General features: G+C 36.7%; 1 protein-coding gene across 20 annotated transcripts in view; it reads right to left on the bottom strand.

Annotated features, from left to right (window-relative positions):
• DLG2 (discs large MAGUK scaffold protein 2) overlaps nt 1–19,626 on the bottom strand; it is a 2,435,891-nt gene that overhangs the window by 804,722 nt on the left and 1,611,543 nt on the right. For all 20 annotated transcript variants that reach the window (XM_053560224.1, XM_053560234.1, XM_053560232.1 and 17 more), the window contains one exon: nt 12,455–12,579. In XM_053560224.1, the coding sequence (XP_053416199.1) occupies nt 12,455–12,579 (125 nt within the window). The remainder of the gene's footprint in view (nt 1–12,454; nt 12,580–19,626) is intronic.

The raw sequence follows: 19,626 nt of genomic DNA on the forward strand, positions 1-19,626 counted from the left end.
TGTCAGGAAAGTGGCAAGCAGCCATCTTTTCTGCCTGCTTCTACATGCTGCTTTTGCGCTGCGAATGGGTTTAATGAATGCACTGTTGTGTAAAATGTCATTGCGGCATCGCCAAGTGGAGGCTGTCATGTGATAGCTTTTCCCTGGGATGACATGTCAATATTGGTCCTTGGCAATCCAGGGACTTCAAGCTACACAGAGGGCATTTTTTTGTGATTCAGATACAAGAGTAGAAATAAAAATCATTCTTCAAATCATGGAAATGTCTATTTTGCTTGAAAGAAAACATAATGTTCTTTCCAAAATGTTTTTGCTTTTCAAGATAGAGAATGCTATCAAATTTTAATGACTATTTGAGAAGAAAAATACAAATACAAAAATTTTTTAAATTCTATGTTACCATTAATGAAATAAATGCAAAGTAAAGCAAGGAAACATGTCATTGTTTGCCTTGGAACAAAGCCCATAATTATACGTGTACAGCCATGTGTGATACTGACAACATAATGTAAAGTAAGGCCTCTCCGACGTTGTTGGTGGAAGTAAATTTTGGTAGAATCTTTCTGAAAAGCAATTTGGTAATATGTATCAAAATGTTTACAATACTCATACCATTTTGTTCAGAAATTCTACTACTAGAAATGCACCCTAAAGAAATAACAAGAAATAGTGTCAGTAATGTTTTCCAAAAGATTGCCATGGTATTTAACATGTTGAGAAAAAGAAAATAAATTCCTAACTTTGTGAATGGTTAACTTTGATACTTTATAGCAATTAAAATATTTATAAAAGATATAAGGAAAGGTCGATAAAATAATGTTACATGAACTTAAACAAATACTAAATATTATATAAAGATGACCCAAACTAAATTTTGAAAAGTAGCAAAAAAAAAAAAGAACACCAGACAGATATGGACAAAAAATGTTAATGGTAATTGGCTCTGGGTAGTGTACAAATGAACGTGTCATATTTTGTTCAATTTCTGTGTACCCTTTTATATTTTATACACGTTACACAAAGGACAAATATATACACATGTACTCAAAAAGTTATATTTGAAAAGAGAGTCCACTGGAAAAAATTCACTGTTCAGAGAAATTCACCTAAACCACCATATGCTGTTCTTGCCTCCACTTGTGACCTAGCCCTCACCTGACATTTTCCCCAAGTATCTTCTGGTTCTCTCTCACTGTGGCTCACACTCATCTCCCCAGGCATTCGTGGTAACAACAGATCTCAGTCTCCATCTCTGCTGCCCCTCCTCCTGGGGAAGTAAATTCTTTCCTATTTCTGGGCTTGGTTTCACCTCTTGTTTCTGACTGTGCTTTTTGACCTTGTGCCTTCAGCCGTGTGAAGCGCTTGAGCCCAGTCATGAGACTTAATAAGTATTTCTGAAGCTAGGATAAGACAGTGACAATGACAGTAACAGGTAAGCCACTCTGCAGCCACTCATAAGCAAACTTTCGGGTCCAGAATTCATGTTTGTATTAGTTTTTAATTACCGCATGACCATTTACCACAAAATAAGTAGTTTAAAACAACATATACTTACTATCTCAGAGTTTCAAAAGATCAGGTGTTCAGGAATGGCTTACAGGAGTCCTCTTTTCTGGGTTTCATAGGACTGTATGCATCAAAGTGCCGGTTTGATCATAGTTTTTTTGAGACAGAGTCTCACTCTATTCTAGGCTAGAATGCCGGACTGTTAGTCATACATTGCTCACAGCAACTTGAAACTCCTGGGTTTAAGTGCTCATCCTGCCTCAGCCTCCTGAGTAGCTGGGACTACTAGTGCTGCCACAACGTCTGGCAAGTTGTTTTATTTTTAGTAGAGATGGGGGTCTTACTTTTACTCAGGCTGGTCCCAAATTCCTGAGCTCAAGTGATCCTCTTGCCTCAGCCCTCCAGAGTGCTTCAACTGCATTCTTTTTGGGGAGGGTGGGGTCCTCTGACAGCTCATATGGCTATCAGCAGAACTCAATTTGTTTTGGCTGTATCACTGACACCTTCTGTCTTGTCAGCGGCAGGTTGGGGAATGCTCTTAGTATTCCTTAGGCTGCCCTTAGGTCATTGCCACATGTCCTCCTCCAGAGGTCCTCTAACTTGGCATTTGCTTCATTTAGGCCAATAGGAAAATCTTTCTGTTTTCAAAGAACTCATTGGATAAGGGCAGTGTGACTCAGTGTGACGCTTTTAATTAACTCAAAGTTAACGGATTAGGAACCTTAATTACATCATGACGTCCCTTTTGCCATATGAAGTAGCATAATCATGCAAGTGCTACCCCATCACATTCACAAGTCCCATCCACATTTAAGAGAAAGGTATTATACGAGGATGTGGGTTACCAGGTTCATCTTATGATTTTGCCAACCATAAAGTCCATTCCTGGCTGCCACAGATTTGTGCCTCAGGTTTGGACTTCACTGAATTTATTTATCAATTCCAGGAATCTCTTGGAAGAATCTTTCTTTGGTGTTTTCTATGTTTAACATCATATCATCAGCAAAGAGGGATAGTTTGATCTTTTCTTTCCCCACTTGGATACCCCTGATTTCCTTCTCTTGTCTAATTGCTCTGGTGAGACTTCCAGCACTAGGTTGAATAAAAGTAGTGGTAGTGGGCATCTGTGTCTGGTTCCCCTTATAAGTTAGAATAATTTTAATTTTTCTCCATTCAGTATGATGTTGGCTATGGGTTTGTCATAAATGACTATCATGATTTTGAGGTACATCTGGTTTGTGCCTATCTTGTGAGGCATTCTTATCATGAAAGGATGCTGACTTTGTCAAATACTTTTTCTGCATCTAGTGAGAACATCACATGGTCTTTGTTTTTATTTCTATTTATGTAATTTATAGATTTGTGTATGTTGAACCACCCTTGTATCTCTGGGATAAAGCTCCCTTGGTCACAGTGAATTATTGTTTTGATGTGCAGCTGAATTTGGTTTACTAGGATTTTATTGAGAATTTTTGTGTTGATATTCATAAGGAATATCGGTGTATGTTTTTCTTTTTTTGTTGAATCCTTCCTGATTTTGGTATCAAGGTAATAATGGCTTTGTAAAAACATGTTGGGGAGGATTCTGTCTTTCTTCCTGTTGTGGAATAATTTCTCTTCTTTGTACATCTGGTAAAATTCAGGTGTGAACTGCCTGGTCCAGGACTTTTTTTTTGTTGTTGGGAGACCATAGCTTCTTGAGATGAACACCCCTAACTCTAATGTACCAATGAGAACAGAGAGCTTAAAGAACAGTGAAATTTTCCATTTTTTTTTTTTACGCATTCATATGAATGATAAAATACAAAGATAGTCTAGACAGGAAGAGGGGAAGAAGGGAAAGAAGAGAGGACGAGTGGAGGGCGAGTATTTGGAGGGATTTTACCTAATGTACACAATGCAAGGGTACATTTCAAAACAACTAAGAGTATATTATAAATGCCTTGCCACAAAATAGGGACATGAGGTGATGTGTATCAAATCATCATATTGTACCCCATAAATGTATACATTTATGGTTTAATAAAAATTAAGAAAAAATAATTTTAAAAATTTGTTTAGGTCCTCTGGAAAAAAAAAAGTGAACTTTAAAAATGGCTCAAAGTTCCATAGCTAGAAAGTAGTACTTGAAAGTCATTGAATATCAGGTCTCTAACTCCAAATATTATGTTCTTTCTCCCTTCTCTCTCTTTTCTGGAGCAATCACTCAGACTAGAGCTGGATTTGAAGTCTGATCTACTTAGGGAGAAAGTCACTTCTCATTCATTCTCTCTATGTCTTTTTTTTTTTTTTTTGTAGAGACGAGTCTCACTGTACCACCCTCGGGTAGAGTGCCGTGGTGTCACACGGCTCACAGCAACCTCTAACTCTTGGGCTTACGCGATTCTCTTGCCTCAGTCTCCCAAGCAGCTGGGACTACAGGCGCCCGCCACAACGCCCGGCTATTTTTTTGTTGCAGTTTGGCCGGGGCTGGGTTTGAACCCGCCACCCTCAGCATATGGGGCCGGCGCCCTACTCACTGAGCCACAGGCGCCGCCCCACTCTCTCTATGTCTTAAGCCTACACTTGCCCTCTCACTTTATATTGGCTATGATTTAGCATACACAGGAAGGCTTTTCACAATGATCTTAGGATTCCTAGAATGATGTATATTAGTATTCTAATTACTGCCTAAAAAATCACCATGAACTTACTAGCTTAAAGCAACATTCATTTATTAACTCATTGTAGGTCCAAAGTTCACCACATGGTGACTAGTTCCCACTCAGTTCCTTACAAGGCTGAAATGAAGGCCAGGCTGCATTATCATCTGGAGGCTCAGAGTCTTCTTCCAAGCTCACATGCTGTGGCAGGATTCAGTTCCTTGAAGTGATGGGACTGCAGTCCCTGCTTCTTTGTTTGCTATCAGCTGGAGACCTTTCTGCTCCTAAAGGCCACTCTTTCTTCCATGGTCTCCTCCATTTTCACAACAGCAACAATGTGTTGTATACATTACTCATTTCAAATCTCTTTGGATTCCGTAATCAGCCAGAGAAAGCTCTCCTTGAAGAGATTGTGTGGTTAGACGAGGCTTACCCTATACTCTTCCTAACATAAAGCCCACTCTGCCATATAATATAATTACACAGTGACAGGTCATAATCACAGGTTCTACGGATTGTTATGGAAACTTAAGAAGTGGCATTTTATTTATTTCCCTTTTTCTTCTTTTTAAAAAATTGAGGCAAAATATACATATGTAATTTACCATCTTTATCAATCTTCAGTGTACAGTGCAGTGGACATAAATATATTTGTATTCTTTTTCTCTTTACCTGCTCACTTCCCTCCCCCTTCCCAGTGTTTGGTAACCAGCAATCTTGTCTTTTTTTTCATGAGATGCACTTTTTTTTAGCTCCCAAGTATGACTGAGGACATATAATATTTGTCTTTCTGTGCTTGGCTTATTTTACTCAATGTAATGGCCTCCACTTCCATCCATATTATTGCAAAAGACAGAATTTCATTCTTTTTATGGAGTAATATTCCATTGTGTACATATCACATTTTCCTGATCCATTCATCTATTGATGGTCACTTAAGTTGATCCCATATTTGTGCTAATGTGAATAATGGTGCAATAACCACAAAGGTGCAAATATCTCTTTGATACATTGTGTTTCTTTTGGATATATGCCCAGTAGTAGAATTGCTGGATCATGTGGTAGGTCTATTAGTAGTTTTTGAGAAACCTCCATACTGTTCTCCATAATAGATGCACTAATTTACATCCCCAAAAAGAATGTATAAGGGTTCCCCTTTTTCTGCATCTTCATTAGCATTCATTATTAATAGTCTTTCAAATAAAAGCCATTTTAACTGAGGTGGAATAACAGCTCATTATAGTTTTGATTTGCATTTTTCTGATGACTAATGATGTTGAGCATTTTCTCATATACTATTGGCCATTTGTATATCTTCTTTTGAGAAATGTTTGTTCAAATGGTTTGCCCATTTTTAATCAGATTACAGGTATTTGTTGTTGGTTTCATTTTTTTTTTTTTTTACTATTGAGTTATTTGAGCTCCTTATATATTCTGGTTATTAATCCCTTTTTAGGTACAGAGTTTGCAAATATTTTCTCTTATTCTATGGGTTATCTTTTCACTTCATTGACTGTTGCCTTTGCTCTGCTAAAGCTTTCTTAGTTTGATGTAATCCTAACCTATTTTTGCTTTGGCTGCCTGTGCTTTTGAAGTCTTACATAAAATATCTGTGCCCAAATCAATGTCTCAGAGCATTTCCCCAATGTTTTCTGCTAGTAATTTTAAAGATTTATGTCTTAGATTTGAGTCTTTCATGACTTTGATTTTATTTATATATGGTGAGTGATAAGGGTCTAGTTTCATTCTTCTGTATATACAAGGTTGAACAATTAGGTTCATAATCTTATTCTAGAAAAAATGCTACATACCTCATTGCTGAATATCACTATAATCATCTTCGAAGTTCTCCCCTGGGAAGCTATGCACCAATGTCAGGGCCTAGTCCACCCTTCAGAGCAATTTTAGAACTCTTTTTTTCTGGAATGGCTAACAGAGCTATTGTTGTACAACATATGTTATGCTCCACACCACAGTGATATTGGTTATCTTCAAAGTACACCCCTTGGCCATCTGGTTGTGGTAGTGACATTCAGGCTTGAAGTATGTAGCACTTTTTCTAGAATGAGTTTGCAAACTTAATTGTCACACCTTGTAGTTAATTTTTTTTATTTTAAAATACTTTAATTTTTATAAATTTTTTATTTCTATGCTAGTCTGCACAAATTAGTTTTTATTTTTATTTTCTCAACTTGAGAATGTGAATTTTCTTTCTTTTTTTTTTTTTTTGCAGTTTTGGCCGGGGCCGGGCTTGAACCCACCGCCCCCAGTATAATGGGGCTGGCACCCTACTCCTTGAGCCACAGGTACCACCCAAAGTATTTTTTTTTTATTAAATCATAGCTGTGTACATTACTGCAATTATGGGGTACAATGTGCTAGTTTTATATACAATTTGAAATACCTTCATGAAGCTGGTTAACATAGCCCTCACCTTGTAGTTGTTTAGTTTCCTCAGACCACTTACTGAAAAGACTATGCTTTCTCCACTGTATGTTCTTCTCAAAGAAGAGTTAGTTGTGAATGTGTGGATTTGTAAGTGGGGTTCTCTATGATGGTCCACTGGTTTACGTGTCTCTTTTTATGTGTGCATCATGCAGTTTGGGGTACTTTGTAGTAAATTTTGAAATCAGGTAATGTGACGCCTTTCTACTCAGGATTGCTTTGGCTATTTTGATTCCTTTTTGTTTCATACAAATAATATATATTTTTTTTATTTCTGTGGAGAATGTCCTTGATATTTTGATATAGATTATATGGCCTTGATATTTTGATATAGATTATATGGATAATTGCTTTGGGTAGTATTGTCAATTTAACAACATTAAATCTCCTAATCCATGAACCTGGAGTATCTTTCCTTTTTTGTGTGCCTTCCTGTGCTTTCATTAATTTTCCTTGCAGAGATATGTCACTTCCTTGATTAGATTGTTTCCTAATCATTTTATATTTTTTGTGCCTATTATAAATGGGATTGCTTTTTTGATTTACTTTTCAGATTGTTAGTGTACATAGATGTTATTGATTTTTTGTATGTATATTTCATATCCTGCAACTTTATTTCTTCTATGGACAAAAATACATGGACATTACAGCCAGACAGCTTACATTAAATCCTGATTGCAACATTTTCCAGCATTACAAACTTGGTCCCATTTACTTAACCAATTTTCTTATCTAAAATATGGGATAATAAATATTGTATTTATAGAGTCATTTAAGGCTTTAAATAAGTTAATGTGCCAGAAAAGAAACTGACGCATTATAAATGCTGTCTTGGTCATGATCATTGTGACAATCATTAAGCTCATTATTATAATCTAATTTAGAGTCCAAATTACAGTTCTCCTGGAGCAGACCCATTCCATAAACTGACTTTTTGGGGTCTCAGCTTCAGTATACATTATTATTATTATTTAACTGTCGAAAATATAATTGATATTCTCATCTGTTGGGGCTGCTATGTAACAATATCATAAGCTGAGTTACTTATAAACAATAGAAATTTATTTCTTATATTTCTGGAGGCTGACACATCTACAACTGAGGTACTGGCAAGTTTGGTGTCTACAAAAGGTCCTCTTCTCCTTTCTTCGATATTGCCTGCTAGCTGTGTCCTGACATGATGGAAGGGGCAAGGTGGCTTTCATAAGGGAATTGATGAAAGCCAACCCCTTTTGTATGAATGTATTCATAAACACTCAACCTTCATGACCTAATCACAAGGTTCCACCTCCTAATACTATTGCATTGGTGATTGTCAACATACGTACCTGGGGAGGACACAAACTTGCAGATCATAGGAATTTATTATGCAAAAGACACATATGAAAAATTTTAAGAATTTCTAACTTGCAGAAAACACCAAAGGATTTGTTACATAAAATAAAACTATGCTTAATTTATGAGTTTATTATTTTTTTAAGTGAGAGAAACACAACAGATTCAGTAGCCTGAATTATAAACTTGAGGATAGAAGTGTGAAACCGTTTTTAGTATCACATCCATTTTTACAAATGGCCTTTGATTTCATATTATGACCAAGAGAAGAAAGGATTTGAAAAGACAGGAACAATGTTAGGAAAAGACATAGAGTCTGAAAGAGACTGAAGGAGATGTAGAAGGAATGAGAGAAAAGGAAATACAGCAAAAGAGAAAGAAACAGAAGAAAGAGGAGAGGAAAGACTGAGAGGTAGAGAAGGCAGGTAAGGAGAGAGGAGGAAATGATAGTAACATGGATGGACCACCTGCCATAACTAAGTACTTAGCTCACCTCATCAAAGAATATTCCAGTGAAGTAGATGTTATTGCCATCATTTTGTAGATAAGAAAACAGCAACTAAAAGAGTTCAACTTGTTCAAGGTCAGTTATGTTAACATACAGACTTAAGAACCTACATTTCTCCAGAGATCATTGTAAGGTCCTGGTTCCATGTCCTTAAGGACTAATGATGAGATAAAAAGTACGTCCCACAGCTTGTTGGTACAACCTTAAACAGTGCACCTGTCACACCTAGAAAGACTCAGCTGGGCTTAGATGGGAACTAGGTGTTACTATCTCTTAATACCACCTTAGAATCTTAATTATTTGAATGGATACATCTGGATTCTAGTTTAAGCGGATCCTCTAATGATTTATGCCTGAGGATAAGTCACTCTTCTGAGCCTCAGTATCCTCCTCTGTAAAATACAGGCCTTGGACTGGATCGACTGCCAAATCCTGAAAATCAATGCTTCATGTCATGCTACCAGATTTTTGATCTATTGTTATTCTTGAACTTTTGTATATCCTCAAGCCATTCCAGTGCATGGCAGGAAGCAGTGACTTGAGGAATAATCTCAGTGGTAGTCACATGTATCTACCAAAATGAAGTGGTGACCCCAATGCTGTCTTCACACAGGTGAAGGCTGTAACATGGATTGGGGAGTAGGTGTATTTTGTTGCTTTGGTTAGGTCCACTATGCGGAATGTTGCAGGCTGCTTCCTGTACAACTGTAGGAGGCAATATTCACATCCATAAACACAGGCTATGGCCCTGGCTTCACGAAGCCAGAATGAGGACCAATGGGTAAAGGAAAGAATAAAGGAAATTGTGGCTCAGTAGAAAGGTAAAACTCTTTATTATGTTTAGAATTATCCCTAAACATTGTGACAACTAAAGTTTTTAGGGGAGGCCACATGATATAAAGATTCAACATTTGGATGAGAGTTTAGAGAGTAGAGAGTATATCAGTGACATTTGAGACTGGTTTTTAATGCAGTCAAAGCTACCTGAGTGAGCTTAAACCTTAATTTCTCAAGTCCATGTTATGACCACAAATCATACTACCATTTCATCTGGGTCCTATAATTATACGGAGATTTTCTGTATGTGTATGTATATATGTATCTTTATTACCATCTCTCTATCTATCTTAGCACAATGCCCCACACATAATAAAAGCTCAGTAAGTGTGAGTGGAGCCTGTGGCTCAAAGGAGTAGAGCACTGGCCCCATATGCCGGAAGTGATGGGTTGAAGCCCAGCCCTGGCCAAAAACTGCAAAAAAAAAAAAAAAAAAAGCTCAGTAAGTGCTAGCTCTCATTATGATTATTCTCTTTACGGCTACAGAATGATGCACAGCAGAAATTCATGTTACGTCTGTAGATATGGGACTACTGTCCATGCCTGAAGGCAAAGAATGGCACCAGCCATCAGGGGCATCTTTTCCTATTCTTAACTATAGGGCAAGTATCCAACATAAAATCTGTTCTATCTTCAGCTTGGGGCCAGAACCTGGTTCAGGTGTAAAGATTCCCCCAGTTGTAGGGAAAGACAGTGGTTCAAAATGATGTGTATGGCCTACCAATTTCTAAATTAACCTGAACAAGGCTATTTCTAAGTCTTTAAAATGATGATTATGTTGACAAACATAATCCCTGCCATGACTCATAGAATTACACAGCATCTGTTCTAAACCTTTCACTCTTGTATGGATATTTCTTCACTCGGAAATTAATTTAGTTAATTCAACTCAAAAATTCTATTGTCAAGGGGCGGCGCCTGTGGCTCAGTCGGTAAGGCACCGGCCCCATATACCGAGGGTGGCAGGTTCAAACCCGGCCCCGGTCAAACTGCAACCAAAAAATAGCCGGGTGTTGTGGCAGGCGCCTGTAGTCCCAGCTACTCGGGAGGCTGAGGCAAGAGAATCGCTTAAGCCTAGGAGTTGGAGGTTGCTGTGAGCTGTGTGAGGCCACGGCACTCTACCCAGGGCCATAAGTGAAACTCTATCTCTACAAAAAAAAAAAAAAAAAAAATTCTATTGTCAAAAACCTTATGATTCCTATGGGAGTATGTTTGTTTGTTTGTTTGTTTTTTATTGATAAGAGTTGTAGATGTACCTGGAAAAAAATGTGATTCTCTTCTGCAAACTGCAAAGACGCAGCTATCAAATGTAATCATTGCATCAAAACAACTACATGGGGAACAAAAGTGTCTTTGTCTGCTTTATAAGGAAAACAGCAAAGTCAATTATTTATACTTGGTGAAAAAACAGAGGAAAGGCCATGATGTTTACAATTCTGTTACTCAGGTCCCATTCCTCAATGTGGCTCCATACAAGCTAAAGTCATCCTTTCCTACAGGACTTTGCTTGTGCTATTTGATAAGACTCTCTTCTTGATCAAACTTGAGTCAGGCTTCTGTGGGCCCTGTTTTCTGCTATGCCTCGACCTTGGGCTCTTTCTTTGGCCATTTAGTTTAGTGTTAGCAAGAATCCTGCTGAATCAGTTTAGCAAAATTCCCTCATCCTTGTACCTGATCAAATTCTCATCTTTCACCATATAGCTTATTACCCTGGCCTACCTTCAACAAGAATCCTGCTATGACCAGAATCTCCCTTACCCCTGGATTTTCTCCTTGTAATTTTCCATCCACGGATGCCCTCCCCCAGCTCCTTGGGTCTATGTCTCCAATTGTCCTTGTATTCAGAGTTAAGCCCAATCTCTCTCCCCTTCTGCAAAGACCCCCCATTGCAGCAATCCCTCTTGAATAAACTCTTTCTTACAGTCATTAAAAAGTATCATGAATAATTTTTCTTTAACATATTCACTCAGTACTCCCTCCTACATTAATTTTTCCACCATCTTCCCCACTTTATTCACTTACTTATTTGAAAACACATTCATTCAGAATGAATTTATTAAGTCACTTATACATCTATAAGTGCTTGGTCTGACAGCATTTACAAGCTGATAGGGGTGCTAAAATGACATTAGGCCATGTTATTCTCCCCAAGGAAACTTCATCTATTTCCAACTCATAATGTCTTTTAGCTAGTGTTTTGATTTCAGAGCATTTTATTTTATTTACTATTTGCCCTGTATAGGTGACTCTTTCCCCAGTATTATCCTTATGTTCTTTAAAGAGAGTGACCTGGCTCAAGCAGCTGCCACTTTCTTATCCCTGACCAGCATCTGGCTCTGCTCCATCCTCTTAAGCTCACCACGTGTTCTCCATGGAAGTGAAGCTGGTTCCTCCCTTTTCTCTGGGACAGCTTGCTCTTTCTTTGTACTCCCACTCACATTTGTGGGGATACTGAAATCTTTTTTTTTGGCCAGGGCTGAGTTTGAACCCACCACCTCCGGCATATGGGGCCGGCGCCCTACTCTGTTGAGCCACAGGCACCACCTGGGATACTGAAATCTTAATCATCCTTTAAGATCCAAACTGAAGTCTTCTTTTACATTCTTGCTATCTCTAAATTCTATCATCTTATCAATGAAATAGCTGAAGCTGTGAATACATACAGTGTCTATAAGATTGTGTTATTTGTGGGTGGCACCTGTGGCTCAAGGAGTAGGGCGCTGATCCCATATGCTGTGGGTAGTCGGTTCAAGCCCAGCCCCGACCAAAAAAAAAACCGCAAAAAAAAAAAAAAAAAGATTGTGTTATTTGTTAATGCTGCTTATGATGTATTGTTTCTACATGTTACATTATTTTTTTCATTAGTTCATTTTATTCTTTCCAATTAGGTTGATGCTTCCATGTCAACAAAACATACATCTGTATCTTTGTCTCACAGTGCCTGACCCAATGTTGAATGTGGTATCCATCAATAAATACAATTCAAATATTAGTTGAAATTCAATCAGTACCAATAAGTATTTAGTAAGAGACCTGCAAAGTCATTATAGGAAGCTAGTGTTAACGACCTTCTCTTTCAAGTATAGAACTTTTATAAAATTACTATTCTCTATAGGTACAAGTGTGTATCGTTAATGCAGTAGACTCACTTTTAAATAATTCTAACACTTCAGATCTTTACCTGAGTCTGCCATCCTCTGCTGCAGCACCTCCTGGAATAATCTTCGTAATAAATATGCCAGGGTCATCTCCAATGTGGGGATTATCTGTCCCTCCAGCAATACTGAACCCCAGGCCAGAATTCCCCTGTAGAAACAATAAGCAGATATTAGACGATGTGGCAGTCACCTAAAACCTAGTTCCTCTTGCACTTTGCATTATCACGTTACCACTCAAATGGAAATCAGTGGATAACAGTCTTATGTAGAAAGTCGTAAAGTGCACAGTCAGCAGACAAGGGAAGGTCAGGAAAAACACTCAAGTTTATCCCTGCACTGCACGAATTCAAGAGGAGTTACATTTTTGCTTTTAGCAAAAGCTTTCTTCATGGAATCAATTTATAATACAAATGATCATTATGAAGTAGGAGATAAAAGCTCAGAAAAAGATTGTGTAATATGAAAAAAATGCAAAATGTCAAGAATATGTTATAAAAATTATACCTTCATATGAAAAAGCATAGAGAGAAATAAGTTACTTAAAAATATTTGACTTGATAGAATAAGGGAAATTATTTTGGTATTTTGGTGTTACTCTAGCATCATATATACATCACATAAGTGTATTCCTTTGTAATGGGGAACTTAGACTTCAGAAGGCAGGGCCTTTCTCTAGAATCATACAACATGCTAGGTACTTTTTAACAATAAACACTTTTAATTTGCAGTAGCGAATAAAGTAGTATGTAATAATGCTGCCCCATGTAAATTTGAATAGTTTATATTCTAATAAAGCTTTCCTACTTACTCCTATAGATGATAGTAAGTGATATCCAGTGCATACATATATCCTTCTAAAATTTGTATGTGATGGCATAATTAAAAGTGCCCCCCAAATCCACAAACTGTCTTACTTAACATATATCTTATTTGTATATTCTATTATTTTATATCCCTCTCTCCATGGCTACATTATATTTCTATAATTGTGTTCATATTTTTTTAATTCAAATTATTTTTTAAAACTGTTCTGTATAGCTAGACAGTCTTTATCACTATTCATTTTGAAAGGCTAAATCAAGGTCATATAATATCACATATTTAAGCAGCGCCCTGTCCCTGAATATTTAATTTCTCTCTATACTCTTACCACAAATATAGCTTACTAAATTTATGATCACTTGATTAAGTTCTACTCTTGGTAAAAAGAGATGAGAACCAAGAGTTTAGTAGTTAATCCAAAGAAATTAATTTTCAGAAAAGTTCAATGTCAAAATCAGCTAAAACTTGATAGTTATAATACTGCAAATGTCAAGGTATGCACATAAGACTCAGCAATTTTTAGTGACTGAATTAATACAACTGAAATATATTGAGTTGTTTTCACAATTGTACATTAAAATTGAAAGGTTGAAATAAGTAATTCAGTCATGCCAACTAAAATCCCATGTTTTTATATTTTTGCCTTCCTTAATTCTGCTTGCTCTTTGGAAAACTCAAAAGTTCATTGAACAGAGATATTAGTTATTAGCAGTCATGAGATCACGAGTTTGTTTAATTTTTATTAAATACCAGCTCTGTGCCAGGCACTAGAGTAAGCCCTGTAGCTACAGCCATAAATATGTCAGTTTATGAGGAATATGGAGGAGAAGTGCAGAATGTGGGAAAGAGGAGAACCAAACTAAGCAGCATAGTAACACAGGAGTAACTCCTGAGGCTAGAAAAGGTATGTCAGCTCTGAAGTACAGATGATGAGGTTGGAACAGAGAAAGCAGGAAGGAGAAATGGATGGGAAGAGTCTTTATCATAAGGTTCAGGAGACCAGACTACACGGGAATCCACTCTGGGTTTCAAGTACCTATTGCCACCAAATGACAGTATCAGTTAAGTATCTCCCATGTGACTGACCCTAAACTAAGACTTACGGAGATTAAGACCAGTTGATTTCTGCCTTCATGGATATTCAAGCCATTAAGCAGACAAGGCATGTGGTGACCAGTACATATAACCTTAACTACACTGGCAAGTAGGTAGTCATGGAGATAGAATTTAAATGACTTTAGAGGCAGTTTTCTAAGATTCGAGGTTTTGTTAGGAAAGGATGGGAAGATGAATATTTTCAATAAAATGTGGGTCAAGCTCTAAGAATATCAACTGAAGTATATTGGTATTAGGAGAGTTGGTATTTCAGGGGTGATTAATGGGGGTAGGGAAGGAAGCAAGCAGAGATTAAGAGATACTTAAATGCTTTCTCCTAAAAATGTCAGTATGTTTGGCAAGGGTGCTCAAAACTTTGTCATTTGAGAAAGATATTTATGATCTAGTTTTGAACTTTGTTTGCTTTATTTTTAGCTTCACACTTTAGCCCCCAGCAACACTGAACTCAACTACTGGCTCTTTCTTGAACAAACCACACTGTAATTCATCTCTTGGCCTTCACCAATGCTGTTTTCTGTACCAGAAACTTTCCGTTTCTTCCCTGATTAGTCTAATTCTTTCCATTTTCTAAGATACGTCTTAGATGGCATCTAATCTAGGTAGATTTAATGAAATGAAACTCCTCCATCCAATTTCTCTATTGGTAGGTCACTTTTCTTCTGGGTTTTTGTAGATTTCTATGTTTACTTACATCATATATCATGCAATTTTGTATTTACCTAATTCTAAGTCTATCGTTACTGCAAATTGAGCTGGTAGAATCTAGGAACTGTGTAGTATTAATCTTTGTTTCTTTGTGTCTGGCACATAGTATTGGCAATAAATATTTGATGAATGAATGAACAGAAAAACAAACCTACCAAGAATGTTTGTGTCCTAAAGCTAAGACTCAAAAAAGACACAAAAGACATCCCTTGTGTGTTGAGGAATGCGATACGGAAGTAGAGGCCATGTGCTGTGTGTGGTATGCACTCCTTTGAAAGAATAGAAAGTCCTTCATTCAAGGGGTAGCTGGCTAGTCACTGAGTATGAGGGAGGCAAGTGTCTATTTGGAGATTAAAATGGATCACTTTAAAGGACTCTTTTGAGACATTGGCTAGATATATAAAACTCCTCTTGCCAACAGAGAAAAAAAATGCATTAGAAAACTTCAGTGGGGGAAGTAGATCACTGCTGCATTTTTAAAACTTATTCTGTGAATCAACATATCTTTGAAGAAATAGCTTTGGTAACTGCCTAGCAACATTTAATCACTGTTTTTAGAATTGACTAAAATATGGAGAAAACGATGGCTCTGGCGTTTCTTAATATATATTCCCCAGTCTCCAAACCCACTCTGAAGAAAAGAATGAATGGATTATGGAATCCACAGTGGAAAGAGGTAGGTAGAGACAGTATTACTTCCCTGGTGTTTCTGATTTCAAAGGATCTCTGAAAGCTTTTGTGTTTCAATTAAAACAAGTCTGCCCGCTGGGTCTAGCCAGTTACCAGGGTTCTTTAGAAGAGCTCCATCTGAATCCATCTAAGGAGGTGATTTAAAGAGCTTCCCCCACCCTCTTATTGCTCTCCCCCAGCCTTCTCTTTTAGGTCTTTGCTAAAAGCCAGCAGCATTTAGTGAAGAGAGGAAAAGATAAAAAAGCATCAGGGAAATTGCTGCCTGCTGCTGTCCATGGCTGAGTCACTTCAGTCCCCTGACAATCGTCCAGAGCCCTCCAGCTGCAGGAGCAGATCTCAGTTCTCTCTTCCAGGCAGCAATCTGTGTATGTGAACAGACCCACCCCTGGTCAACACTGTAGATCCTGAAACACTGTGACTAATTAACCTCATGTTGATCCTTGACACAGCCCATGGAAACTCTGAGATGCCATGCTGATAAAAGCAGCCCTGGTACAGGGTTCTTGGTGGGCTGCTTTGTCCTTGCACGTGGGCACATTTCATGACTGATGAATGTCACTGTCTTGGAGCAATCTTTATTCCAGTTCCTAATCCTCCACATTTGTTGACTCTTTCTCCAGTAGCACAAGCCCATTGCCTAGCAAAAACACTTTCTGTTTCACGTACTACATACCATATCCTCTCAGAAAAAGAATCAGCAAAAAGGAAAGATGTTTTATCATGAATCCATGGTTGCAAATATTTTAAATACTATGTCCCCAGGAAAGTTCCTCTTTTATTAAAAATTTATTACCCAAGTAAAAATTATTCTCAAAATGGGATTATAAAAATAGGAGGAAAATAAGTACTAATATTGTAATAACATGCATTTATATAATGTTTTACTGGCAAAGAATTTTTTTGACTTTTAGACTTTAGAATTTAAGTTCTATTTTTAAATATTGTTTCATATCTAATTCACTTCTTGAAATTTTTCCAAAAGGAATAATCAAAGAAATAATTAACCTAATAAACACATGTATATGTAAAAAAAAAACAAAAAACAAAAAACTTTTCACGTTTATAAATAAGGAACTTTTGTTAAAGTGAGTTAAAATGGCATTGTCCAAAGAAAATACTCAAAGATTTCTTTTTCTGATCTATTAAAAAGTTTCTTCATTTAAAAAAAAAAAGAAATAATCAGAGAGGAGAGCAAAGATTTCTTTTCAAAGGTTTATTGTAGCATTATTTATATTTCTAATGTTTACCAAAAAATTACAAAGGAAAACAAGCATCTATATAATGGAGAAGAGATTAAAAATAATATGGTACATCAATCTAAATGTTTGGATATTTTGTAGTCATTAAAATTGTAGTGCCCTTAATAAGAATGGAAAATGTTTATTATACAACATGAGAGAAAAATATGAAATTTTAATTGTAGTATGACTGCTACTGAAAATACTCAAAGAAAATGAATTATTTTTAACAAAAATTAATTAATAATAATAAAATTGCTCAAATAATTTAAACTAAGAATGGGACCTATACAAAAGTTTTAAAGTTCCTAGTAAAACACTAAACATATCCTTAAAGGAACTAACATTTATCACATGCTTATTCTTTGGTAAACAGGAATCTAGGTTTCTTACAATCTAATTTCTTACCTGGTAGATAGTATTATTCTCTTCTCATATATTAAAAATAAAAATAAAAAACAAGCAAACATAAAATATTGAGGCTGAGAGAAAAGTGAAAATATGAATATAAAGCAAATAAAAACAGTAGATTTCAGATTCAAAACCGGATTTGTCAAGCTCCAAATGCCATTTTCTTTCCTTTATATTATACTGCCTCTTCTGACTTCAAAACACAATTTTATGGTAGAGAAATAAAAATTTTAGAAATAAGAAAGCCCTTTTTTTATTTTTTGGAAAGGATTTAAACTACTCTTATAAGTATAATGTTAATGTTTCAAAATGTTTCTAAGTGGTAAGGTTTAGTAGAAAAGCATGAATCTGGGACATTTTTGACCTGGATTTCAGTACTGGCTTTGTTGTTGCTGTATGACATTGGATAAATTTCTCAACTTTTAGTCTAGTTTCCTCATCTGTAAAATGAAGATTATCCCAGCTTTACGGGACTTTTAGACAGATGAAAGCAAATGACATGCACTAAAAGAGTGTTGAGCGTAGCACATGGATGATGATGAACTAATGTTGGCTCAATTCCTTTGTTTTCATGTACAGTGCTATTGACAGGGTCCTTAAGAGTGTTGATACAAGGGTTCTCACATTCAGGGCTGGACAAGGACCCTGGTTTTCTAAGCTTAAACAAAGAGACTTCTTTTACTCCAAATGCACTCTCTGAATATAAGCAAGACAGGAGAAAAGAGTTTTTCTAGTATTTCCAATGGTACAATGATGTTTCATTTCTGGCCATCTTCTGAAGTGGACCTCCTGCCACTTTGCTAGAAGAACTGCATTCATTTGTTAATACATTCATTCGCTAATCAACATTGAAAAGGTTTCTTCCCTCTGCCAAGTTCTTGCCAAGTATAATTCTCTCAAGACCTCCCTGTTTACAAATGGTATATAATCTCCTACCAGTGGTTCTCAACCTTCCTAATGCCTCCGAATGCTGTAACTCTTTATTTATTTTTTTATTTATTTTTTTCCAATTTATTTATTTTTTTATTGAATCATAGCTGTGTACATTAGTATGATCATGGGGCACCATACAATGTGTCAAACGGTCTATGAACCAAGCTGTGACCCTTTAATACAGTTCCTCATTTTGTGGTGACAGCCAACCATAAAATTATTTTTGTTGCTACTTCATAACTGTAATTTTGCTGCTGTTATGAATCGTAATGTAAATATCTGATATGCAGGATGTATTTTTATTGTTACAAAGGGGTCACGATCCACAGGTTGAGAACTGCTGTCCTAGACAAAAGACTTGCTCAAGATCCCACTGGGGTCTCTCCCCTTGGCCAGAGGCTCTGGTGCATTTCATTCTTTCGTATTCCTTTCTATCTAATCAATCCTATCTTACAACTGATATGTGTGGTCCGAGGGTTCATTCTTTGAATCTCTGAGACCAAGGACCTACTGCAGAAAGATATTCCATCAACAATATGATAGATATCAGACAATGTAATATTTGCGTTTTAAGGTAGAGGAGAAGGAAGCAAAAGGAGGTCTTAACTAAATATATAAATGTATAAAGTTTTTGTCTTTACATCATACATTTAAAAGTCAGGATGTCAGAGGGAAAGGTCTTGAATAAAGTTGGAAATTCAAGTAAAGCAGGAAGGTTAGGACTACAGCTTTGAGGCAAGAGAGAGATATTTAGAGATCAGTTTGAATCTCTTAAGCAGCACTGTGATGGGACATCATCAGTGTGTTCAGTGACTTTCTCCCACAGTGATTAGCAATTGTCAGTGCAAAGGGAGGATTTGGTTGCTTTAGGGTTGAGGGTTAGAAAGAAAATGTGGTTGACTCTGAAAATAATGAATAATAATGTCTGTATGGATAGGAAAAGAAGAGAAGCAAGGAGGATGCTCAAGACTGGATAGAAGAGGGTAAAAAAGACAAAGATCAAAACAAGGTTAAAGTACAAGTCTGTGAAGAATACAGGCTGCGGAAATGGGGGGCTGTTTCAAGAGTCAACATTTCATAGTGCAACAATATCAGCACTTGGTGATAGATAAGTGTAGTGAAGGTCACGTCATAAGAGTGTATCAAAGTGATTTTCAAATCAGAGTATTTTGTGGCTGACATTGAAGTTCCTCAGGAAGACAGAAGGAGATAAAAAAAAAAAAATAAGAAAGAAAGTGGCCAAAATTTTTTCAATGGAAAAACTGAGGATAAACTCTGTC

The sequence above is a fragment of the Nycticebus coucang genome, chromosome 14 (genome assembly GCF_027406575.1).
Source record: "Nycticebus coucang isolate mNycCou1 chromosome 14, mNycCou1.pri, whole genome shotgun sequence".
NCBI classification, from domain to species: Eukaryota; Metazoa; Chordata; class Mammalia; order Primates; family Lorisidae; genus Nycticebus; species Nycticebus coucang.